Raw genomic sequence first — 26199 nt, forward strand, 5'->3', positions numbered from 1 at the left:
AAGCGGCCTTCATCAGGTGAAGGGACGAGACTGTCTGGAGGACAGCGCTGGAGCGAACAAAGCTACGCTCAGACCGCGACCTTTAAGCTGTGTGAGAAGAAACAAAGTGCTTTGACAAAGGAATTAGCATAGAATTTAGCATTGAAATAACTGAGTGATTAGCTTGTGACTGGTCACAGAAATGGCTATGTTAAAGTCAAAGCCTACACATCCACTTTGACTTGTGTTCGCTCCAGCGCTGTCCTCCAGACAGTCTCGTCCCTTCACCTGATGAAGGCCGCTTGTGTTGTGGCCGAAACGTCGTGAGAATATTATTGTGTTATTTTATTTTATCAATTTATTATTTTATTCTCATTCTACGTGACTTTACCGAAAGAACCAAAGAAGATGAATCCTTGCAGTCACGAAAGCTTTAAATCGAAATATACCCCCACTTGTTCGCGTAGACTCCTGCGGAGAGTGCTGTGAGCGAACGCCGCTGTATCTGCAGTTCTAATGTTGGGACATTTGCGAGAATGTTTTTTTTAGGCCTGAGGTTTACCTAGCGGAGGCACAGGGAAACTCACCGATACCAATATTCATGGATGTTTTGTATAATCGACAGAAATTACATCTCGATTGCTTGGACTATAGTGCAATGTGCTAACCGCTATATGTCCCAGTAAACAAATAACGTTGGACCCCAATGTTGGAGGTGATGCTCGGCCAATATTTAAATTAACCTCCGTCCTTTAACGTTATAATGAGCGGCGAGTAGTTAAAAGCTCGCAAACCGCGTGACAATTTCATTTGTTTGACTGTGTCATGAGTAAGGGAGGGGGGTGCTCGAACATTGTGGCCGAAATCAACACTCGTTCATACATCACGAATACTCAACATTAAAGCAACAACAAGAACAACAACAAAACAACTTCCAAGTGAATTAATATCCTCGTCTTTGCTGTGAGTTACCCTGGCAGGTCCGGCCATTGGTGGCGAGGCGGTATCCGCCAGGACAGAGACAGGAGAAGCTCCCGGGAGAGTTCCTGCACTCGTGCTGGCACCTGTCCGCCTCCCGGCACTCGTCAACGTCTGCAGAGAATCGAGGCGGATGAGGGGGCGAGCCACAGCAGCACCAGCGTCTGTACGCGGCAGCCTCGTAGCGACTCGTAGCTCAGGAACACGCTCGTTAGTGGAGGAATAAAACAACTGAAAGGTTTGCAAAAAAAAATGACGGAAGACGATGGATGCTTGGGATTACATTGAGAGAGAGGGAGAGGACCCACGCGGGTTAGAGAACACGCGTGGGTTAATAACACCACCTAACTAGGATAAGCACCCTTGGACAGCACACGTCGCTAGAGGGGACGATGGCCAAGAATAATGGAGGGAGTGGCAGCCAAGGAATGGAACACGTCTGAAAGAGACGTTTACAAAGGAGATGGAGCGATGAAATCAGTGTGTGTGCATGTGCCGGATAGACCGTTGCATCGCGGGATTGTGAGTGGTGGTGGCCGCTGGAGAGGCCTTTATCCAGGAGTGGATTGATCATGGCTGATGATGGTGATGGTAGTATCCTCATCAGTTAATACGTTTGAGTCCCACAGCCAACTGCTAATATCTAACAAAATAAATAAGCAAACTAAATGCCCTTCATTCCCTTCATGAAAAAAAAATTAAAGTATTTTACAGATCCCATTAGCGACACGGCCTTCTGAGAATGCACAATTTCAGCAACATCAGCTCTTATTAAAAAATCTCATAATAAGCTTGCTCAAATCAAGAAATGTGTTAACTCTTATCTATTACAACTTCGATTGTCCTGTTTATTGCTGGCTACTAGATGTTTTGGACCTTTAGGCCAGTGCTTTACAAACTGTGTACATGATGCTGTACGCCCTTAATATTTTTCACATGAAGCCTTGAGCCAGTGGTTGAAATGTTGTGTCGAAAGCACATTCCCACGTTAAAGGCAGGTCTCATCATCATCATCCTCATCATCGGCCATGATCAATCCACTCCTGGTTAAAGCCCTCCCCAAGCTGTTGCCATCCCTCACTGTCCCGCGTGGCCTTTGGGCCTGCGCTCAGCGCAAGTTATCATCAAGGGGGCTGTGCACGTGCGGCAAGTAAACGCTCAGGCGAGCGCCGCGTGGTGGGCACCGTGTGGCAGCTGCGTCGTACCGAGGCAGCTGGTGCCGTACTCCCGGTACCCCTCGGGGCACTGCTCGGCGACGGTGCGCGTGGACACGGAGCGGACGCTTCCCCCGCCCGTGCCGTACCCCAGCAGCGCCAGCAGCTGCCCCGCGTTCTGCAGCTGCACTACGTCGCCCCTGTCCTGCCGCACCGTCAACACTGCGTGCACCGTACACGCCCCGCGCATGCCCCACGCACACACACACATACACACGCATCAGCGCCGGACAAAAATAAAGATCCCCCGTATAGCCTGAACAGACTGTTGGGGCAAGTGCTGTTAGCGAGCACCTATGAAGGCCGGCACAGCACACGAAGGGGTGGGTGGCCAGCACCACGCCCGGCCGCCTTTGTCTCCCTAGTGGCGATATTTTTACGCATCGCACCAGGTACTCATTTGAAGCTGAGTCGACCTAGAGGATGCCCAGGACCGGCTCAAATAACCGTGACCTGGTGTTGGCCGTGAGTGGGAATCGAACTCGTGTCGCCGGGTTCATAGCGCAGCGCGCTAACCACTACACTACCACTCCCCGCCAGACACACACGCCCCACACACACACACACATCAGCACCTTTCAGAGATCTGCGAACAGAGTCCTGTGCATGAGTGTAATTTTTCCCCCGTAGGCCATTATTTAAGGCGTAATTTTTGGACAGCAGCGTGGCGCAGCGGTTACACTCGCGCCTCACGGCATAAAGGGCCTGCGTTTGATTCCGGCTCAGGCACTCTGCTGTGTGGAGTTTGTACGTTCTCCCCATGTTCTGCATGGGTTTCCTCCGGGTCCTCTGGTTTCCTCTCATTGCTAAACAAAAAAAAACAATGTAACTTGTATTGAACCAAACATCCCAATGCTGGAAAATTGCCTGCAAATTGCTTAATCAGGATTAGAAATGAATGGCAACATTGCCCCCTATTGCGAAAAACTCAGCAGCTGAAGAAGAGCCTTTTGACTCAAAGAGCATTTCCTGGTTAAACAAGTGTAATAATAATCACAATAAGTGTGCTGTTGTGTGGATGTAGCTTTAACAACACGCAAAGAAGTGTGCTCACAAACAGCAGGAAGGTACGGCCCCCATATTGTGATCACCACACTGCACGGCACAGTGCCCTCGGCCCTGTCAAAGCCATCGGCTCAAAGGAGCTGAAGGAGTGGCCGTATTATTGCTTAGGCCACCAAACATTGTGTTTTCAGTTCCTATTGTGATCGGTTTTCTCATCATTTGCAGGAAGTGTTCGTCATGAATCATCCCTTTAATGAGCCACCTAGGTTAACGTCTGGGTGGCAGATACGGCTGTGTGGAGGATGAGGGAGCACACTTCAACCAGAACTGCACAATGGCGTTTTAGGTTCTCAGGGTTATGCGTCGCCTAGCAGTGTTGTGATGGAAGAAAGGTTCCGTCCTCTGAAAGTCTGAATAAGCAGACAATACAACACCGAATGTTTGGATTAATTCGCCGAAACATGGACTTTGTTGAACATCTCAGAAATGCGTACGTGTACATGTTTCTCAGGAAGCAACAGAGAGTATTTAACAGAACATTTGGGAGATATTACATTTTCTCTTTCCTCTGCGTAACAATGACCTCATTTCTAGCTCAGGGCAAAACATTTGGCAATGCACACGAAGCGTCCACGAGAACAAACGGATCACTTACCTGCCGCTGGGACGTCCACGATGCCACCCACTCCGATGCTGCCACCGCCACCGCCGTTCCTCCCAGAGCAGGATCGCCCATCGGGGAGCAAATGCTGACCGGGGGGGCAGACGCAGTGGAAGCTGCCGGGCGAATTGCGGCACTGGTGCATGCACGGCCGCGGTGCCTGATGGCACTCGTCGATGTCTGGACACGCGGTGGGGCACGGGGGGGGGGAGGGAGGGGGTGTAGGCGGCGCACGGCAGTTTGCGTTTTAAGGAAATCGACAGGGCAGCCGCGCGGGACGGCTTGGGATGTTCATGCCGCTACCCTTAGGATCGTCGATAAACTTGCTTTAACCTGTTGAACCCGTAGGCGTTCGCGACAAATATCATCCGTAATGCATGTTTTTTTGGGTCAGATCGCGTAAAATGTTAAATGTGTCGTTAAACCGCCATACTCAGATTGTAAATGTTGTGGATTTGCTCTCCAACACACCGGTGTGCTGTACTGGTAACGAATTGGCCACGTTCTGTTTACGTGACTAACCTTACTAATTGGTTGTGTCGGGTGGTGGCGGGTTTAACGACACAACATTGATATATTTACGCGCTCTAACCCCAAAAAAACCGGAATCGCTTTAACCTGCTGGGAGCCCTCTGACGTTCGTAAAACAAACAACCAAAATGGCCGGGACGCTGGTGGCTACGCACGACTATAATCCAGACACCGTGACGGCGAGGGTTGGTGGAGGTTGCCCATCTCCCGACAAGGCCACGGCACGATGGCGGCACGGCACGTGGATCGATTTCCATCTTGTGCAGGGATCGAGTGTTGCTCCCCCCCCACCCCCCCTCCTCGCACGAGTGGGTTTTCGTCGGGGCACTCCGGCTTCCTCCAACAAGTATCAACGCACACAAATGGAGTTGGTCAAACATCCCAATATAAGACCACAGAGCTTGGCCATTTGTTGGCACCGATTCTGGCCGTCTTCCCATTCACGGTTTCCCACGCCTCTGTGCGGAAAAAAAACTGTGCGAGTTATAACTTCTTATATATATAAAAAAAAATTCAATGACATTCGTACGAATGACGCTCAGCAAAAAATAATGTGCAGAACTATTAAGAATCCTAAACGTGTTTTTTTTTTCTCGTGCCAAATTGCAGTGGATCCAGTTTTTTTGTTACGCATTGCTGTAGTTTCCTTACCAGGCCAGGCCCACTGAGCTATATAGCTCTTTTTTTCAGAAGTCACATGGACATGAACGATAGCTCTACGAAGCGGCTTATCGTCTTGTGGAAATTGATGGCAGCCGCATGATGATAAGCCACTTATCATCATGACGGTGATGACGACGATGATGACTACGGTCGCAGCGACGGAGCGGCGTGGGTGTCGGGGGGGCCCGGAGTGGCGTGCGTACCCGCGCAGGGCGAGCGTGAGCCTTGGGAGCGGTATCCCCTGGGGCAGCTGCAGCGGTGGCCCCCGTGCGTGTTCTCGCACACCTGGTTGTAGGCGCACCTGTGTGTCCCCTCCCTGCATTCATCCACGTCTGACGAGCAACCACAGGCAGGGTGTCGTTCGATGCAGCGCAAGCTCCGTCAGAAACTCTAATAATAGTTCCGAAGCAAGCGACAGCCAAAACAAACTCCACATTCTTATGGCAGGGACGGGCATAGTCACAGGGAAAGTACCGTTGATATGTCGTCATCATTATTGTTGTTGTTAGTATGGTCTGAGTGGGTATGCATGGGTCTGGGTAAAGATGATGATGATGATGACGATCAACATCATCATCAGCACAACTTGTCAAAGGATCCAGCTCTGACAATTAAAAAGTTAATTCATCTCGACAGCAGGGCGTGTGGGAGAGTGCAGTGCCCATTGTGTGGATAAAGGATCACTGGAAGGGCTCTATAACACAGAGAGATGCACTGCTTCCAGAAGGTTCCAAAGTGACACTTTGTCTCGGGGCACGACGCCGGCAGCACAGCGGAAGTAATAAAATACAACTCATCACGTCGGAGATGCTGGTTGAAGCAGACACAATGAGTGGGCCCCCCCCACGGCCGTGACCGCCCGTCGCCCACCCTGGCAGGTGCCGTTGTGGTCCCGCAGCGTCCCGGCGGGGCAGGAGGAGGGCGAGAGGCACCGCGTGCCGCCACGCGCCGCCTTGCACAGAGGGTTGGAGGCACAGCGGCCCCCACGGCACTCTCCCACCTCTGCGAGACGGGGGGGGGGGGGGGGGAGGGGAGGACCGCAGGTCATTTGCTCGCCACCTCCGTGTACCCGCACGCTGCCCGCACGCGCGGCCTCGATCGGCGGGTCGCTCAATGGTGCACTCGCTCATTCACAAATTTCCGCGCTTTACCGCAACTAATAAATTCGCTGTAACGTTGTCTCTAATCCTAACCAACCTAACCGCATTAACCAACGGTAACCCTAACCGTTACGCATTAGCCTCCGCGCGAGAGCGGTGGCGACCTGCGCGTACGCACCCACGCACTTGTGGCCGCTCATCAGGAATCCCGGCAGGCAGGCGCAGCGGAAGCTGCCGAGGACGTTGAGGCAGCGCTGCTGGCAGGGCGCCTCCGCCAGCTCCTCGCACTCGTTCACGTCTGCAGCGGCGAGGCGGCGGCCGGAGTCGCGGAGAAGCCGAGCGGCGGGAGGGATGGCGCGGCGCACGAAAGGAGAGGCGGAAAACGAGGGACGGGGATTTTTCACTTCGGTTGGGGGGGGCGTTGGTGGGCATCTCGCGGGAGGGGGAGCCCGCGGTGTCGCGGTTGATGCACCGGATTTGCGACGCAGAAGTCGCCAAATCGATTCCATCTCCCGGCGCGGCGGTTGAAATAAGCGGCAAGTTTCTGGAATCCCCCCTCTCCCCCCCCCCGCCACCTCTGTTCACCCGGTAGTATGAATGGGGTTCAGCAGGAATAGTCAATCAGCTGGTCACGTGGGGTAGGGTAAGTGAGTGGATCCTGGCAGAATGCCATTACACAGACACTGCAGATACACTGTACACTACATACACAGCAGAGTGCAGGGATTGAGGGGCAGGAGGGGCAGACAACAATTTCGCTGGATTGACGACGTGAAGAAAGACGTAGAACCGAGGGAATTGATCAATGAGCCGAGCCGCGAGATTGGCAGTCGACAGACGGCAATGGCCGGGCTTCGCTCGGACCCGATCGTCGCTACTGAGCAGACGGGCCGGGACCTGTGGAACAAGATCAAATTGGAGGGAAGGGGTCACATCATCATCGTCATCGTCATCGCACGCCCGGTGCCCGTAAGGGCGGCTGTACGGCGGGGCGTTTGCCTGGGGGCGTGGGCATGGGGTACCTCTGCATCGCGTGCCGTCGGGCGTCCGCGTGAAGCCCGGCCCGCAGCGCACGACGCAGCGGTACGAGCCGGCCGAGTTCTCGCAGTCCTGCCCCAGGTGGCACATGTGCGTGCCCGCCACGCACTCGTCCACGTCTGCACACGCGCACACACGCACCGTTGGCTTGCGTATCATTTTTATAAAGCCGATGATCGTGATGATAATAATGATGATGATGCTGATAATGCTCCGGCGTTGGGCTGAATTTCATGCACTCGATCCGGCCAGATGGCAATCCCAGGGTCAGCGAGTTCAAATCCTGGTTGGGTGTTGTTGACTCGGCCAGTCATCTCATTGGGGTCAATAAGAGGGAGTAACCACTTTGTGGGGTAGTCAACAGCAGATGTCCTATGGATAAGACTCACCCCCACCATATAAATGTAAAATTTCCACCACTGGCTCAGGACTCTAAATCGAATAAGAGCACCGCCTCGATGTTCCACGTATTCCACTAATCCACCCGGGTTTAACACCCGAGACTGAAAAACCTGGTGAACTTTTTAGCCTCCTCGACCTGGAGTCACGAGCCGCCGTTGACCCCCAGTAAAATACCACAGTGGTAAAAAAACATATTTTGTTCTTGCATTACCGGTTATCGGAATGCAAAGAAAATAGTACCAAAAAAAGTGACTGCTTTGCTGCGCACACGAATACGTCTCTAACAATAAATGTTACAAAGTAATACGGCTGCCACGGCGTTTGTGGTTAGCGCGTTGGACTTGCAGTCTATCTCCTGGTGGCGGCAGTTCAGACAATGGGGGCAAAGTTTTTTCAACGCCCCCTCCCTCCCAAGCCGCTGCCTCTATGTAGGTCGAGCGTGGCGTAGGGCCAATCGGTGCATTCGTTGCCAAGATTCCAGTGGAATCGGCTCCTGGTTCCTGACCTTACGAAGCGGTCGTCGATTCTGAAAGCGGTTACCGATTCAGCGGTTGCCCCCTTTTTTTTTTATAACGCTCGCTGATACGCAATTCAACCCCCACGTCCGGCTTGGACGCATCAGACGTTGCTGGCGGATCGCGAAGCGTGCAGGGGAGGAGAGGGGGGGGAGGAGGGGGGGGGCAGTTACCGACACAGGTGTGGTCATCCGGAGCCACAATGTAGCCGCGCGGGCAGGTGCACGAGAAGGTGCCCACGGCGTTTTGGCACAGGTGGGAGCACGGAGGGGCGAGCGCACACTCATCCACGTCTGCGCCGGGGGGGACGAGCGGAGAAAGAGGAACAAGGTGGGGGAGGAGGGGTGAGAGAATGTCACCTTATATTGCATCGATGTCTTTCAAAAAGGATACAATATAAAAATATTGGAGACAATGTGTGGGGCCCGATGCATGACGTCGTGATGCACGTACACACGCCGTCAACAGATAAGCCAGACCGGTTTTGAAAAGCAGCGGGGTTAGATAGATGGAGAACGGGCTCGCTGGCATCGATGCCTTTAACGCGATGAAGCAGCTCATATATACATACACACTTGATGAATATCTCAATGTTTCAACTGGGACTTCGAGTTACCATTTCATTTATTCTGAAGAAATTGCTCTCATGACAAAACAATTGTTGGTTGATGCTCCTGAGAAACAACTCAAGTTGATGTAAAATTGACAGATTTTGCTGAAAATAGTAAATCAACCCTCCGATTAGTGGGGTTTGCTACGTACGGTGCAAAAGACGTGCAGCATACATACAGCCCAGGATGAGGACAACTTACCGAAAGAACCAAAGAGTATGGAATCATTTTTTACAGGGATTCATGTTTGCATTAACCACAATACCAGCAGTCAAAATGCTAACAAAAAACATACTATGATAATATATGCATTGTCCTTGAAACTGATTGGTCCACACCAAGGGACGGCTTTCTTTTGAGCCTCGACCCAATTGGTGCTCGACCAGATGATGCCAAAAGGCGCTCACCCCGAGTCCTCATTACTTTGATAGTGCATTGTCTTTGAGCTGTACGCCTTTTGGCGTCATCTGGTCGAGCACCAATTGGGTCGAGGCTCAAAAGAAAGCCGTCCCTTGGTGTGGACCAATCAGTTTCAAGGACAATGCATATATTATCATAGTATGTTTTTTTTTGCATTTTGACTGCAGGTATTGTGGTTTAAGCAGTAACATGAATCCTTGTAAAAAGGTTTCAGTTTTGTTGCCAGAAAAAAGGGGAAAAACCCTATTGTTACATTTTGGTACTGGCAAAGGAGGTCTAATGAAAGTATGGAATCAATTTACTTGCATTGTTGTTTTCGTGAGCTCAGAACGGCAGGTGGCACATTGTGGTCAAATAAAAGGCACTCACCTCCACAGTATGGGCCCTCCGAGTCGAAGAGAAACCCACGCGGACACCCATCCTTGCTCTCTCCTGCCAAAACAACACAACATTTGAACTCAAAACAAGTATTCTAGTTTTGTTGTCGTTCTTGCTGTTCTTTGTTCTCCAGGCAGTTAGAAAAGGACTAATAATAATGGTAAATCAGCCGAGTGGCAAGTCACTCAGGGTCGTGTTCTTAGTCAAGGCTCCGCTCTGGTTCGGCCTCTAACATTTTGGCGCAGCTCAGGCTTGAGCCGCTCAGCTGCTTCCAAAGCTGCGCGAGTGAGTGGCTCAGCTGTGGTCTGTCTCAGGCTCAGCTCCAGGGAAATCCTGAGCGTGCCTGGGGCGCGGCTCAGAGCCGGCTGAAACGAAGCGTGGGCTTTGAGTCAGCTCATTTGAACCGAAGCCAAGCCTGAGCCGAGCCATGATATCAACTCCTGGTCGAGGGTTGAATTTATCGTCTCATTGACCCGCCTTTGAAACTCGTGTCTGGCAGAATCGGACACGCAGCCTAATAGTGCGTCTACAAGAAGGCAAGCTAATGGCGTTTGGGCCGTGACCGCTGGCTCGTCGCACCCTCGCCGAACGTGGCCTGCAGGGAGAACGTGAGCCGCTGTCGCGTGGCGTCGTAGCGCGAGTCCATCGCCGAGACGCGCAGCGTCTGCGCGGGCGACGTCATGAGGCCCAGCGTGGGCTCGAACGCCGTCGTGTGGTTCCACGCGCACGTCACGCCCGACTCGGCATCAGAGTCGCCGCCCGGCGCCGCTGCGTCTTGGCTCACGATGGCCGGGCCCCCGGGCCAGCCGGCCGAGTAGGAGAAGATCTTGCCGGGCCCCGTCTGGATGTACTCCTCACTGAATTCCTGATTAAGGGAGGATGAGCGGAGTGTTACGCAACCGCCATTCAACACGTAGTAGGTTTTCACAGCCAATATTCACAATTATCAACGTCTGGGTTGGGCCGCGCGACGATCTGGCGCAATTTCGTTCTCGTGACGGCGCCAGCGATAGCAAGAGCGGAATAAAACGGGAGAGGGAACAAACAGCAACGGTAATCGACGCACCGACGGGCAGAGGTGATCGTAGGAGGCGAGCAAAGGGAGGTAGCCGTTGAGAACCAAGTCGAACAGCAGCGTCCCGTCCGCGTCGAGCCCCCGAGAAACGTGCGTCAGCCGCAGCGTCTCCCCTGCAGCATCGCGACCACCGCCACCATGGTTAACGTCATCATCATCAACAACATCATCAACAACGACGACGTCATCAACTTCATCATTCGTCTAATTATCACTATCTCCAACACACTGCAATAATAATTGTACTGTACCATCATTATCATAAGATAACAATTATCTTGCAACAATTATCTTGCAATAATTGTTGCAGTATCATAAGATAAACTATGATTGAAAGCTTTCGTGACTGCAGCAATTCATACTCTTTGGGTCTTTCGGTAAAGTCACGTGGGTAGAAAAAGAATAGATCACGACGTTTCGATCACAACACAGGCAATCGTCTTCAGGTGAGATTATGATAGTATGATAAACTGTCTCCCTGCTCAAATGAGCATGGAAGTGCTCCTCATTATTGGCAGCTCTAAGCGATTGGTGGATAACTCCACATCATTGCGGTAGGACCCGGGTTAGCCAATTTACTGACCCTGCCAGGGAGATTTGCCCGTACTTCACATACTCATTGCATACTCAACACTACGAATGCAACCCCTCACGACGCGCAACCCCTCAGTACGGACAGCACGCTCTCTGCCATAGCCTCACCGGTGGAGAACGCCAGCTGGCTGTCCCGGCGGAAGGCGCCCCCCGTGAGCTGGAATCCGTTCCGGGCGCCTTCGTTCCCGAACGCAGACGTCCAGTACACGGAGCTGAGCACCGACACCAGCACCCGCAGCGCCGGGCCTGCGCCACACGGCAGAGCACGGACGCGGCAACCGTGACGCTGCTGCTGCTTCTGCTGCTGCTGCTGGCAGTTATGACGGTACTGCTTCTGCATGCGATGATGAGAATAACTCTTCCGATGGCGATTTTTATGAGCACGTTGTTGCTGCTGGCGATGCTACTGCTGTTATTACTGTCGCTAACGACGACGATGATGATTCTCCTGATGATCATGATAATGGCGATGCTTTTGATGCTTCTAACGATGAAGCTCATGCTGGTGATACTCCCGAGTGTTTCTGCAGCTGTTGTCCATGATGATGACGACGTTGTTGTTGGCGAAGGGAAACCGCTTCCACGGGACGAGCGCTACCGATGGCGGGCGGGACGTTGGAGATGGAGGCCTCCACGATCCGCGTGCCGCCCGACTCGTCCGTCGTCGCGTTGGCGAGCAGCTGAGCCACGCCGAACTCCACGTCGTTCACCTGGCCGATGAGGCTGCCCCGCACTTGCGGCGGGTAATCTGGGCGCACCACACCGCAGCCCCGGCCACGGCCGCACGCGACAGATACAAAGATGCCACGAGCAGCCTTGCAGAATGCAGAGGCAAGTGCTTTTTGCAAGGGGCTGTTACAACAGGGATGGCACGCCGGTGCATGGTGTGGTCAGCACCACACCTGGCTGCATTATTTTCTCCATTGCAAATAGTTACTCACCAAAGCGGTTGCTTATGCAAGGCTGATTCGATCCAAATTTGGCAAAGTTTTCAGCATTATGCGGCACAAAACGGGCTCCTCATGTCGAAGGAAATCTTTAACGTCTACTGCGAGTGAAGCAGACAGCGCGTATTCGTGTGGCAATACGCCCGCAGTCATAACCAGGGCGGCCTCGCGGATTCCAACCGCGAAGAGCGGCGGACGCGCTACCGCCGGGGGTCACGTCACCGCCACACTGCACGCGGAATGTTGCCCACGGCTGGGACTCGAACCCATGCGGCGGGGGGACACGGGGCGACGCGTACCGAGGCACGGCCGGGGGTTGCACTCGGACACCTGGAGGACCTCGCCAGCGCAGGGCAGGCCATGGTGGGCGGGCGGCGGAGCGTCGCACTCGCGCACGCGCGACCGCTTGCCGCGGCCGCATGACGCGGAGCACTCGTCCCAGCTCTGCCACGCTCCCCAGCTCCCGTCCACTGCTCGCAGACACGCGCAGACACGCGCAGACACGCGCAGACACGCGCAGACACGCGCAGACACGCGCCGACGACGCACAAAGCACATCCGCGTGGACGCGCGCACGCACACACAAGTGCGTCGGCACACATGCAGACTTGTGAAAACACTTCCTTGTACTAATATTGTTCAATTATATTCGTGCAATTTTTATGGCACAAAGCTACCGTCCAGGTGCTGTGTTTCACCAATTGAGTATTTTTTTTTTATTTAAAGCTTTCGTGACTGCAAGGATTCATCTTCTTTGGTTCTTTCGGTAAAGTCACGTAGAATGAGAATAAAATAAAAAACTGATAAAATAAAATAACACAATAAAATTCTCACGACGTTTCGGCCACAACACAAGCGGCCTTCATCAGGTGAAGGGACGAGACTGTCTGGAGGACAGCGCTGGAACGAACACAGCTTGGCTGATGAAGGCCGCTTGTGTTGTGTTCGTTCCAGCGCTGTCCTCCAGACAGTCTCGTCCTTTCACCTGATGAAGGCTGCTTGTGTTGTGGCCGAAAACGTCGTGAGAATTTTATTGTGTTACTTTATTTTATCAATTTATTATTTTATTCTCATTCTACGTGACTTTACCGAAAGAACCAAAGAAGATGAGTATTTTTTGTCGGTAAATCAAGCGGATTTGGTGGACAAAATATTTTTTCAATCAACTTATCACGCAGGTTTCACAATGGATTATTATTTTTTGCTAAGGTATGGCCAAAAAAAGAATCGGTGATGAGTCACGTCTGAATCGGGGGCGGCATGCTCAGCGGTGTCCGGACGCACCGGGGCAGTGCTCGGTGGCGCAGCGCCGGGCCTGCGTGTCGGGCCCCGTGCAGGCCCGGCCCCCGTGCGCGGGCGAGGGGCTGTCGCACGAGCGGCGCCGCTGGGCCGTGCCGCCACCCCCGCAGGTGCGGCTGCACTCGTCCCACTCGCCCCAGGGGGACCACGCGCCGTGCACTGCGCGGGGAGAGGCGGGAGAACGAGGAGGAGAGGGAGGTAGGGGATGGGGAGGGAGAGGACGGGGAGGATGGGAAGAAGGGGGAGGAGAATTATGACGAGTTTGACTCGACGCTGGGCCAACCGAGCCGCCGAGATGACCAACTGCCGCAATGCACAACGAGGAGAATGATTCACTTCGATAGAGCGGCCCCCTTACTCCGGGGCCATCTCAAAGCGTTTCACACGTGGTAAGCGACTTTCATCTCTGTGTGGCACAAGGGGTGTCTCGGCAGTGGGCATTGGTCTGCCAGTAGGGGATTCACGATCGTTGCCACGTGTGGCCGAGTAAATAAAGTTACGGGCGATGATTTAGTACGAGTGGGGACGGGATATGACGAGGTTTGTAACGGTCGCACTGGAACCAACCGGGACACGAATCTTCGTTGCACGGCTCCACCACGGAATCGCTGCCCGCGCAGAGCGATCCGCCGTGCTTTGGCGCTGGGACTGAGCACGTGCGCTGCCGACGCCGTGTTCCCCCGCCGCAGGAGGTAGTGCAGGTCGACCAGTATCCCCACGTGGCCCAACCGCCGTCAACTTATAGGGACGACACAGCGATGACGGGATCATGAGAATCACGCGACGGTGTCTGAAACGTTTGACTTGAAGAGTTCAGTGAGTAATTCTACCGGAAGTCAGTTTTTTACCTGTAAAACACGGATGTTACTGAAGGATTCAAGAACGCACCTAGCAAAAACAACTGCACGTGCATATTTGTATCGTACATGTGTATTTGTTACGTAAAAAAAAAACAGCAATATTTAAGTTTATTTTATTTGTTACACGGATGATCCCTTTTAGCCAATTGCCCGGTTATTTTCCACGGTGTGAATCCGCCGGTTCTACGTGAGCACAGCAGCAGCCGCAGCAGCAAAACATAGACAGGGGACCTCGAGAAAATATGTTTGCGCGACGAACAAACGAGGTGTTTAACGGTCGTAAACTGCATGCGGGCGCAAGCCTAAAATAGACGACGGCAAAGATGCGCGAGTAAAGAGGCTCCTAAAAGAGGTGCGATACAGCTTGCCCTGTGTTTTGGTTTAAACGGGCGACTAAAGAAGGGGGAGTGAAGCGGAGGGAACTGAGTTGCGGATGAGCGCCGCGGGCGCCATCACGGAGCAGCAACGCGGAATTTTTTTAAAAAGAAATTTGCCAAAAGAAAGTTGTAGCAAATGAAATCTACAGGACGAATTCAAGGAGGCACCTCGAAGGCTACGGGAGGGAGTTACGGGAACCGAGCGGTCCTTCGGGTGACAAGGCGGATGAGCAGCACTGACCAGGGCAGGGCCGAGTGAAGCAGGGGGCCACCTCCACGGCGAGGCCTGAGCAGGGCCGGCCGCCGTGCTGCGGCGCGGGGCTGCTGCAGGTGCGGCTCCGCTCGCGCTCCCCGTGGCCGCAGCCCGGCGAGCAGTCTCCCCACTCGGCCCACGCCCTCCACCGCCCGTCCACTGTGGATGCATGTTGGGGAGGAGGGGGCGTAGGTGGGCAGTTGTGTCGCTGCGGTGAATAGCCGAGTGAGTGGGTGAGTGAGCCACCGAGGGAGTCATTTAGTGGGTGGTGGTTGTCCATCCATGGGGTGCGTGAGTAGCCGAATAGGTGAGCGAGCGAGCGAGTGAGCGATTGAGCGAGTGATGAGCACGTATGCGTGCGTGTTGAACTTCTTTCGCACCGTACGCAGCCAACCGTGCTAATCGGAGGTGCGTGCGTCAGGCGATGATGGAGGCACGGCGGCGCCTGGCCCATCTCACCGGGACACGGCACGGCGTGATGGCAGGGCTGCGTCTCGGAGGCCGGGCCTTCGCACCGGCGTCCCCCGTTCGCCGGCGCAGGGTTGTCGCACGACCGCACACGCTCGCGGACGCCGTCGCCGCACGTCCCCGTACACGGACTCCAATCCTGCCACGCGGAGTAGGCGCCGTGCACTGCAGCGGAAAAATTAGAGTTCGAACTCTCAACCCACCTCTAATCCAGCCCATGCCATGACCGTTTGTACCCCTCTGTGCGGCCAAACAGAACCTTGCTTGGGCGCAGCTTCTGGGCTTGCCGGCTCCACGGCCCCGGCCAACGTTGCCTCGCCTGCCGGAGCGAGCTCGCCTATGCGTGTAGGGGAAGCCCCATGTGCACGCAAGCGCACAAAGACAAAGATCCCCACCCCCCCCCCCCCCGCCCCCATATAGCCTTCAGCAGACGTTTGAGGCGAGCGCCAATACTGATGGGCGAGCGCTCGCCCACTCGCACGCACCTCTCACGCTGACCGTGGCCCCGGTGAGCGCCGATCCGAGGAGGTTGCGCGCGACGCACTCGTATCGCCCCGCGTCGCCGGGCCGCGCCGCCTCCACGGCGAGCGTGCCGTCCGGCAGCACCGAGACGCGGGGGTCGCCGGCCGGGAGGGGGCGGCCGTCCCGAGTCCACTCCACGGCGGGGCGCGGCCGCCCGTCGGCGCGGCACGGCAGGGACACGCGACCGCCGGCCTCCACCACCTCGTCCCTGGGCTCGGCCACGAACGAGGGCGCCCCTGTCGTCGGAGACGCCCGGCGCGGCGTTCGTTACGTCACGCGCGACGACGCCCATGGCAAGTGACGATGATGGCGGTGAGGGCGATGGTGGCGGCATGCTCGACCGTGCGGGTCGGCTCACTCACTCTGGATGGTGAGGGTGACCATGCGCTCCACCGCACCCGCGTCGTTGGTCGCCACGCACTTGTAGTCGCCCGAGTCCTCGCTCTGCCAGGGTCGGGGTCACACGGGGCGGAGTGCAGAGGTCATGCACGGCAAGCTGCACCTTTCTTCTCCTATCTGACGAGACACCGCTGCTGCCTGCTACCTTCACCAGCACGGACGACGCTGACAACTGTAACAGCTATGAGGATAACGTAAATGCATCATGATGGGATTATAACGCGACTGTTAAACAATCATGCTGCTGCTGCTGCTGAAGAAGAAGATGATGCCGCCGCTACTTCTTCTTCTTCTATCGGTAGCGATGACAACGATGGCGAGCGTCACACCGGCGGTTGTATTCTCGACTGCCACTGCCGCGGCCGCTCACGACGGCACCACGCACCACGGTGCCGTAGATCGCGAGCGAGCCGTTGTGCAGCTGCCGCACACGGTTGCTGCCGGGCATGGCGCCCCCCATGCGGCTCCAGTGGATGCTGGGAGGGGGGTCCCCCCGCGCCTCGCAATCCAGGATGGCGTTGCCGCCCATGGCCTCCACCATGCTGGGGTGCAGGTCTCCCCGGAACACCGGGGCCTCTGCCGGCGTGCAAGGACAAGGGCGGCAGATCGCGCAGCATCAAAATCACGCGGTGGCATCGCGCGCCCCCGGACACATCGGCCGCGGCATCCGCGGCGACGCAACGCAAGCCGAATTTCAACAGGGCCGCGAGAGCGCAACCGGGTTACAACAAGAGGCGCGTGAAGCCGTTGCCGATCGTTCCCAGATCCCCGGGAGCCCAACATGCGACGCCGGCGTCGATGGCGCACGAGCAGCAGGAAGCTCCGCTGGGCGGGATGTGGCGGGTGCGGGCGGCGGCCTCCCTCACCCTTGACGTAGACGAAGCCGATGGCGCGGATGGAGGCCACCTCGTTCTCGGCCGTGCACACGTACGTGCCGGAGTCGTCCTTTGTGGCGCGCTCGATCGTGACCTCGCTCACCCCGCGCTCCTCGTCCACGCGCGCTGACCCGGCCACCGCCGCCACGGCGATGATGGGGATGGGGAGGAGGCGGGCGGGAAACGACAAGCGAGATAGAGCCGGCCCACTGCTGCCACTGCTGCTACTGCCGCTGCTGTCACTGCCACTGCCGCTGCTGCCACGTGCATCACTGCTCCCACACAATCCACATAGTCTACAGCAACCTGTTTGTACACAGTCGCAATGGTGGTTATATTTCGACCGATGATGCATAACAAGGGTGAAACTAGAATACACATTTGTCTCATTGTCCTTGTAGCCACGATCCTGCGGTCACAATTACACTTTTTGCCACCTGGACTATTTGTCATGTGTGAGCATTCGTCTTTAACCCTGAGCAAGTGAAGTTTCAAGTTGATTTTGTTGAACCAGATGAGAGACAAGGATGAGCTTCATTTGCAGGAGCGACCTGGGTCACCACCGTGGCCAGTCCCCGCCGATTCCACTCCATCTCAAATCATCGACGTGTCCACCTTGAGGTGCCGCGCACGTCCCCCGTGCCGCCCCCGGTCTCACCGGGCAGGCCGCGGTTGTTGAAGCTCCAGGTGAGCGTGGGCGCGGGGATTCCCGTGGCGGCGCAGGTGAGGGTGAGCCGCTCGCCGCGCCCCACCGACACGTCGCCGGGCCTCTCCGTGAAGGCCGGGGGGGCGTGCACGACGAGGCGGGTGGCCCGCGCGTCGCTGCCCGCCACGCTCGTGGCCACGCACGCGTACTCCCCGCCGTCGCCCACCTGCGGCACACGCGTCCCACGTCGGGCGCATTGGGATCTACGGGTGAAATGATTCGCCTCTCGCGAACGCGAACGATTATTGTCGTCGCCGCTGTTATTGCCTCCTGAATCGTTGCCGGCGAGCGATGGAAGTGGACGGTGGCGTTGGTGCTCGCGAGGTCCACGTTTTGACGGTTATGCGGCGTTGACGGTGCCCGACTCGTATTGGGGGAAAGTCGCGCGTTTAGATTCAACAAATTGTTGCGATTTGGGGGTTGCGACGCAATCAAAAAATACTCAACTCTTGTGGAACACAATTAGGGTCTTACGCAGACAATTGTCAATGCATGTATTGTGATTCATTGATGATCATTCAAGCCAAGAGGCCACCATGGCTAATGCTCTGGATAATACTTTCAACGAGATCCAATCATTATTGTAAAGTGGAGACCTAACTTTAAGTGCCTGCTCTCATAGTCAAACAAAGACTAATATCCCCCGTAAAGCCTTAACAGACTGTTGGGGCAAGTGCGGCCAGCGAGGACCTATGAAGGCTGGGACGGCACACGAGGGGGTAGTGACATTTACAAATTGGAACCAGGTACTCTTTTGAGACTGAATCGACATAGGGGAGGCCCTGGACCGGTTCACATAATCATCACTGGTGTTGGCCGTGAGCGGGAATTAAACTCGGGTCGCACGGGGTTTTTTGGGCAGCGCGCTAACCACTACATGCAGCCAGCTATGGCTCTAGGATTTGGTGTTACATGTTATTTATGTAGTTTATTGTAAAAATTCGGTCACAGTCCTTGTGATCACTGTTACGTTGCAATTATGGCTTTATTTTTTGGTGATTTGGAAAAGTTTTTTGGTTTGGACATGTTTGTTTTGTTGTAGTACGGAGTTAGACTGATGGTCTTAATCTAAGTTTTTGTGGTTGTTGTTGGTGTTTGACTTGCATCCCACTGGGATTTTTTGCACACAGCGTTGGTGTACGGTGCTTTTTTCAGGAATATTTTTGCTGGTTTTTTTTCCATGAATTTTCTGTTTGCACAGTCACATAGTCACTTTAAGATGTTTTTCTTATTCGTTTTTTTGTTTTTTTGTTTGTTGTGGTTGCACCCGATTCAAGAGCCAAATGGCTCACAGGGCTATACCAAAATAAACTGAACTGAACATTACCACTCCAAAGTCTCACCACCACCAACACCATCTGGCTTTCAGCCTTCCCCTTTGTCACCGAACCTATGGGCTTCAACGTCTCGGTAACTTGCCCTCCTCCGCCCCCTCACACGTGTCCCACCCATCACAACATCCACCTCCTGCTGACTTCCACTGAATGAACCATTGGCCACGTAGCAACGAAGCATTACCTGGGCCTATAATTGAAAGTAAAAAAAAACAAGAACTTTGAGGCATCGACGCGGGCACCTGCACGTCGTCCAGGATGAGATCCCCGGCCTGCAGGACGGTGAACTTGCCCGGCCGCTCGCGGAGGACATCGCCGTCGCGTCGCCACGACAGTTTCGGCGCGGGGCTCCCGTCGGCTGAGCAGGGCAGCACGGTGCGCGAGCCCTCGGTGACCACGAGGCTCGCCCCCGCACCGCCACCACCGCTGCTTCCGGCCGCGCCGCGGACGCTCGGAGGGGCTGGTGCAACGGGGAAGCGAGGCGGTGACCAGGTTACGTTCGCGTGAGCCGCACCGCACGCGACATTTAGCAGCCGCTCGTAATCCAAGTGACGGTATTTGGGGTCGGGCTGTGTGAACAGCATTTCTGCTCTATTCTTGGTTCTTTCGGTAAAGTCACGGAGAAGGGAAACAATAAAATAATATATTTTTATTATTTTATTGCTTCCCTTCTACGTGACTTTACCGAAAGAACCAAGAATATGAATCCCTGCAGTCACGAAAGCTTTAAATCAGCATTTCTACTCTCAAGCATTTTGCATTGCACTGCTTACTGCGGGCATCGAATTAGACATCTGAAGATGCCCACGGTAAGCAGTACCTGGAGAAAGACGGAGAGATGAAATTCTCAACATGCGGCTCAACACAGAACTTCATACTTGCAGTGCAATAAAATGATCAATCCACTGATGGATGAAGACCTTCCCTGGCCACTGCTACCTCTTACGACCTTGCGATATAACAATCCATCCCGCACCTGCGCACAAACTGATTTCATTGCTGCAGCCTCACAGCGGACATCCTTTCGGATGCATCGACGCGCAGAAACGCGGAGCGGCCACTCACTGTGCACGGTCAGCATCACGTCCACGCTGGCAGTCCCAGCTGCATTGGAGGCAGTGCAGGTGTAGCGGCCGGCGTCGCTGGGCCGCGCCGGCCCCACCTGTAGCGAGCCGTTGCTCAGGACGCGGTGACGGGCGCCGTCGCGCCGCACGGAGCGGCCGTCCGGGCCCAGCCACGCCAGCTCGGGTGCCGGGCTGCCATCGGCGGCGCACGGGAGGATCGCCACCGCGCCGGAGACGACCACCGGTTCCCGCGCCGAGGGCCTCATCGCCGGGGGGACTGCGGGCAGCATCAGGTGGCGACGTTACGATCCTCCGTACCGCCACCACCGGCGGACAGAGCCGAACATATTACGTTGTCGCGTGGATCGGGCATTTGACGCCTGTGCTCACCGGCTGTGTTGTAATGAAGCAAGTGACATCGTACGATGATCTTTCAAAACTAATTTGCGGGGAAAAAAAAGGTTGAAAGTCGGCAGCCTCTCGCTTGACTCGGTAGGTTTGGCAGGAATATGAATGTGGTGTGTGTGGGGCGAGTGGTGCAAGTGGTGCTAGTGGGGCACGTGGTGTGAGTGGGGTGCGTGGTCTGAGTAGTGCGAGTGGTGTGACTGGGGTGAGTGGTCTGAGTGGTGTGAGTGGGGTGCGTGGTTCGAGTGGTGCGAGTGGTGTGAGTGGGGTGCGTGGTCCTCGTGGTGTGGGTGGTGTGAGTGAGCGCGACACGGCACCCACCATGCACCAGCAGCTTGACCTTGGCCAGCACGGTGCCGGCGGCGTTCTGCGCCACGCACACGTACGTGCCGCCGTCGGACAGCGCCACCTGCGAGATGTGCAGCGAGCCGCCCGGCTGCACTAAGAACCGGCCGCCTGCCATGCTCAGACAAAGACAAAGTTCCCCAATGTAGCTTTAACAAACGGTTGGGGAAAGTGTCATCAGTGATACGGCACAAGGGTGGTGGTGAGGCTACCACCACGTTCTACCGCATGTGTCTCCCTAGTGGTGAAGTTTACACACTGCACCAAGTACTCATTTAACGTTGAGTCGACCTAGAGGAGGCCCAGAACTGGTTCAAATATTTGCCACTGCTACTGATCGTGAGTGAAAATCGAACTCGGGCTGCCGGCTTCGTAGTGCAGCGCGCTTACCCACTGCAATACCTCTCCCCACAAAAGCAAACTCACACAAACACATCATCCTGGATAGGACATCAACATTACAGCAGTACTGTTCGTGAGTGCCTGTTAAGGGACAACGAGAAAACAAAACCGCGTCTCTCGCCACCGTCTCCGTGCCGATAAAACCCTCAGCCTCACCGCTAACGATGTCGACGCCCTCCCTCTGCCAGGACAGCGTAGGCTGCGGCCTGCCCGAGGCCTCGCAGGAGAGCGTGGTGCGCGAGTGCAGCGTAGCCTCCACGGCCGAGGGGGGCACCGTCACGATGGGGGGCCCTGGTGGGGTGGGGGGGGGCACGACACAAAGACAAATGCGTCCCTGATTTACGGCTCCATACTCACAGACTGTTGGAGCAAGCGCCGTTTGCGAGTGCTGCAACCGCAGACGAGCGGGGAGGCAGCCAGAACCGGCACCAACAATTTCCCAAGTTTTGTGCTCCTATAGTGCTATATTTGGCCAACTCCAAAATGAAACAAAACAGACCGAGTGACTTACAATACCGAACAATAAGCAGCTATATAACACAGAAGGACTGTGCTGTGGCACTGTTACATGGAATGTGATTAAAAGCGATTTCCTCCTCAAATGAGCATCTCCAATTTACAGCCAATTTTGTAAATTCCACAATTCTGTCCCAGGGACGAGTTTATCCAAAGGACAACCACTGTTTATTTCCTTATGAGGTGGTAATAATTTTATGAACCCTGGAGGGATGATGGGCCGAGTCAACTCCCAACTGGGACTTGAACACACAACCTTCTCCAATGCGAGCGGCTCGCTCTAACACTGAGCCACCTGGCCGGTCCAGGTCTGAGATTACCCCATTGAATTGACCGACTGATTTTCTGTAATTATTTAATCGCCACTGAAGGAATAAATTTGTACGAATGACTACAGGGGCAGGTTCCAGGGGCGGGTTTTAGGGGCGCACCACCTTGTCTGCCGACCCGTTGAGGATTCCAGGATAAATAATCAAAATCATCCCGGCATTCCCTGCGGCGCGTGCTGTGGACTGCCGGTGGCGGCGGCAACTGACCCTGCACGGTGAGGGAGACGTGCCGGTGCGCCGTGCCCGCCGCGTTGCGTGCGGTGCACGTGTAGCGGCCCGCGTGGCTCGGCATGGCCGCCGAAACCTCCACCGTACCTGGGGAACACGGCGTGACAACAACAACAAGGACAACAACAACAAGGACAACAACATTCTGTACTCAGAATCGGAATCATTTTATCAACACTAGAGGAAGCCGATGAGCTCTTAAGATATTTTTCACAGATGTCCAGTAGGGGCATGGGGTAAAACGTTACAACAACCGAAAAATACAAAAACATGACAGTAGTGCAAAGTACAAGAAAACTAAACCATCCCCATCCTACCAGGCAAAGCCCACTGAGGTGCTAACTTATTTTTCAGAAACGAAATGGCCAAAAATGATAGCTCAACAAAGTGGCTCCATCATTTGGATATTTATAGCACCAAAATAATCGGATTCATATCAATGCATGTTTATAAATGTGGAGGGAAAAATCGGAGGACCCGGAAAAAATCCACACAACCACGAGGAGAGACACATGAAAACTCCAAATATACACCAGGCGTCAGGGTCGAGATCAAACCCCCGACCTCCTGCATACCAGGCAAGGAAGATAACATCACACCACCATCGTTTTCATCGACCTCAGAGTGATGGCCGTTGAAACAGAGATGCCACTACTGTTATAAAAAAACGTCGCCACGGTTACCGGTGGACAGCACGGCAAATCCGTCGCCGGCGTTGGGCAGACGCGTGCCGTCCTTGCTCCAGTGCACGCTGGGCTCGGGCGCTCCGCTCGCGTGGCACGTGAGCAGCACGGGGGAGCCGTGCGTCACCACCAGGTCGTCGGCCTCGTCCGCGATCGACGGGGGTACTGGGGTGGGTAGGGAGGACGGCGTCAGCGGGAAGGCAGGCGGGCGGGAGGGATTGGAAGCAGCGGGGAAGTGGGTGGCGGTAGAGGGGACGGGAAGAGGGCGGTGGAGGGGATGTACATGGAAAGGGGGCTGCAGGTGAGACAGTTACGAAGGGTAGCATTGGAGCTCGTAGGGAAGGGGGCAGCCGTTTGGGAGGAGAGGAAGTGGATGGCAGCGGTGGTAACAGCATAGGCAGGAGGAACATTGATAACCGTGGGAGAAGGGAGGAATGAAAATGAAACACTCCGTTATCATGTTCCTTATTAACGCTCCGACATGTCCTTTGTGCCTGTGGAGAAGATCAATGCCCTAATACCTAGCACGGTGAAGTCAATGGTGATCCGCTCTTCCCCGACCTCATTAGCTGCTGTGCATTCGTACTGAGCCGTGTCTTCGGGGTCTGCCGACGCGAAATGCAGTGATCCTGTAGACAGCAGCCTGTAGCACAATACACATGGTTCTGCAATTGAAATATCTACAGTGAGTTTTTTTTTAAATGAATAGAAAAAGAAAGCATTCCCACTAATACATTTTACATTTAATAAACATTTACTATCTGGTAGGCATATAACAATTTGCTGCCCCTGTGACTCAATCACTTGTCTGAATTTAAGATCACAATTAAATTTGAGAATTATCACTTATATTGTCTGTGTCATCCCTTCAGCCTTATTTTTGTAACCTTAACCACTTCACTAAGATACATGATCATGTAATCCATAAGTAAGACGTGTGTCATTTACAACACACCTTTTACTCACGCGATCGGACTCGAAAAATCAAATTAGAATCGTATTGGTCGTGATAACTTAAGTGTTAAGTTTCAAGGTAAGCTTGGTAAACTATCAGTAATTGACCACGCAAGATTCCACATCTATATCGTGAGCATAAAATAAACTTTAAATAATTGATCAATTATTTGTTACATGCCGACTGTTTGGCATTGAAGGCCCACACGTTGGCAAGGGTACCTGTGCGTGATTTGCAGCCTGTCCACACCGAAGGGGCGGCCGTTTTTCTTCCAGGAGACAGCAGGCTTGGGTAGGCCGGAGGCCTCGCAGCTGAGGGTGGCCTGGCCCCCCACAAGGGCCGTGACGTTCGTGGGGCCTCGTGCGATCCCTGGGGGCACTGAGAAGGCAAACCTCGGTTGAATAGTGAGACAAGGAAAGAGGAAAAACATATTAAACATTGTGGCATGGCTCAGATTTTAAATGCATTGCTGCAGTTCATTAATGTTCGTACATTATAATAGACTTTCCCTGTACCACAGTTGTTTTTGTTTCGATTTGTATTTGCTTCAGCGATACTTTCATTTTACTTTATTGCTTTTGTCATTTTGGTCCACACTTGCAAATGAAACTCACTCATCCTGGCCTCTTTGAGCTCTTTACCAAGCTAAACAATCAAATGTGAACGTTATGTGGGGGAGTCAGTGGATCGGAAGCCATCATCGCAGGGGCCATCGCGGACCAACACCGCGGACCGGCCTGGGGCAATGAGTACCGAGTACGGTGAGCGTGACGGTGACGCGGTCCGATCCGGCCGCGTTGGAGGCGACGCACGCGTACGTCCCCGCGTCGCTCGCTCGCACCGACACCACCTCCAATGATCCGTCCGGCAGCAGCGTGAACCTGCGCCACGCACGCGCGCGGCGCCGGGGTGAGCGTCGGCGCTCGTTAAACGAGCCTCTCGCGCGCCGAGCAGAGCCGCTCCCCTTGCGCAAGGAGAACACTCCCAGATGCGCGCAAGAGTACGGCATTTGCTTGAATGCCGCCGAAGTAATTCTTATCGACAGCAGTGGGCTGACAAAGACCTGTAAGTTATTATATTGATAATGATTTTTTAATCTTCGTGAGGAAACCAAAGCGTCGCGTGGGGTTGAGGTTCCAAAAACGTGCCTGGCATTGTCGTCCGAGAGGAGGGCCCCGTCCTTCCTCCAGCTGAGGGTGGGAGGCGGGGATCCCATTGCAGTACACGGGAGCACGGCCGCCCCCCCGAGATGCACGCTCACCTCGCCGGGGCCCCCCACGACGCTGGGGCTCACTGCACGCGCACAACCGGACGCAGCGTCGATCGCACGGCACCCGCGTTCACAACCGTGTAAAAAATAAAAAACGGTTCGTAGTAAGATTCAGTTACGGAAAAGCACCAAAATGGATTGAGGGAGAGAGAGCGTGTGCGGAGGGTGGGGGGAGGGTAGTGGGCGCGTCCCACCCAGCACGGCGAGCGTGAAGGTGCGCGACGAGCTGCCGGCGACGTTGGAGGCGACGCACACGTAGCGGCCTGCGTCCTCCGCGTCCGCGCCGCTGATCTGGACGTAGCGGCCGCTCGCGAGGATCCTCACGCGGGGGGACGCCTGCCGTGCCGGGAAGTCGCGGACACCGGGGGCGCGGTGACGGACGTTCGTTACAAGCGGGAAGATGCCCACCACCAGCATGTGTTTTTTTTATTGATATTTACCAGAGAATATACATTGAGTGTTTATTTTTAGTAATATATTTCAAGAGCAAAAAATTACGTGACCGCAACCTCTTGGGAAATGTAAAGATCCACCTCTGGTAACGAGGCAGCTTGCACTGTAGGTTCACCGCACGGAAACGTGTGCTGGTTCAGCAGAGGTGCTTCTTAGAAATAACGTGATAAGCAAGGCATAGGAATGGGAGTGGTGTCTTCCTGCCGTTTGCGAACACACTTTGCGTGTTGCTTTATCTCTTGAGTTGGTGGTCTAGAAAAGGCTGAGAGCATTGTACGTGCAATGTGATGGTCACACGGCATGTATGTTTAGCTGTTGTTTGTGAACAGCACACTGCGTTGTTGC

General features: G+C 54.6%; 1 protein-coding gene across 1 annotated transcript in view; it reads right to left on the minus strand.

Moving 5' to 3' along the window:
- Positions 1-26199, minus strand: part of LOC116953104 (hemicentin-1-like) — a 144700-nt gene that overhangs the window by 6492 nt on the left and 112009 nt on the right. The window contains exons 72-105 of the mRNA XM_076074757.1: positions 25596-25737; positions 25280-25424; positions 24885-25012; positions 24353-24509; positions 23698-23819; positions 23177-23341; positions 22473-22580; positions 21577-21711; positions 20995-21129; positions 20270-20545; positions 19447-19664; positions 17823-18036; positions 17156-17290; positions 16675-16865; positions 16253-16334; positions 15854-16126; positions 15360-15533; positions 14889-15059; positions 13978-14148; positions 13396-13569; positions 12411-12581; positions 11763-11912; positions 11273-11410; positions 10562-10683; positions 10075-10360; positions 9487-9549; positions 8260-8379; positions 7154-7288; positions 6310-6429; positions 5902-6033; positions 5235-5363; positions 3832-4017; positions 2163-2333; positions 952-1071 (exon numbers count right to left, since the gene is read on the minus strand). Of these exons, the coding sequence (XP_075930872.1) occupies positions 952-1071; positions 2163-2333; positions 3832-4017; positions 5235-5363; positions 5902-6033; positions 6310-6429; positions 7154-7288; positions 8260-8379; positions 9487-9549; positions 10075-10360; positions 10562-10683; positions 11273-11410; positions 11763-11912; positions 12411-12581; positions 13396-13569; positions 13978-14148; positions 14889-15059; positions 15360-15533; positions 15854-16126; positions 16253-16334; positions 16675-16865; positions 17156-17290; positions 17823-18036; positions 19447-19664; positions 20270-20545; positions 20995-21129; positions 21577-21711; positions 22473-22580; positions 23177-23341; positions 23698-23819; positions 24353-24509; positions 24885-25012; positions 25280-25424; positions 25596-25737 (5359 nt within the window). The remainder of the gene's footprint in view (positions 1-951; positions 1072-2162; positions 2334-3831; positions 4018-5234; positions 5364-5901; positions 6034-6309; positions 6430-7153; positions 7289-8259; positions 8380-9486; positions 9550-10074; positions 10361-10561; positions 10684-11272; positions 11411-11762; positions 11913-12410; positions 12582-13395; positions 13570-13977; positions 14149-14888; positions 15060-15359; positions 15534-15853; positions 16127-16252; positions 16335-16674; positions 16866-17155; positions 17291-17822; positions 18037-19446; positions 19665-20269; positions 20546-20994; positions 21130-21576; positions 21712-22472; positions 22581-23176; positions 23342-23697; positions 23820-24352; positions 24510-24884; positions 25013-25279; positions 25425-25595; positions 25738-26199) is intronic.

The sequence above is a fragment of the Petromyzon marinus genome, chromosome 50 (assembly GCF_048934315.1).
Source record: "Petromyzon marinus isolate PM22_M1 ecotype Great Lakes invasive population chromosome 50, UKy_Petmar_22M1.pri1.0, whole genome shotgun sequence".
In the NCBI taxonomy this organism is placed as follows: domain Eukaryota; kingdom Metazoa; phylum Chordata; class Hyperoartia; order Petromyzontiformes; family Petromyzontidae; genus Petromyzon; species Petromyzon marinus.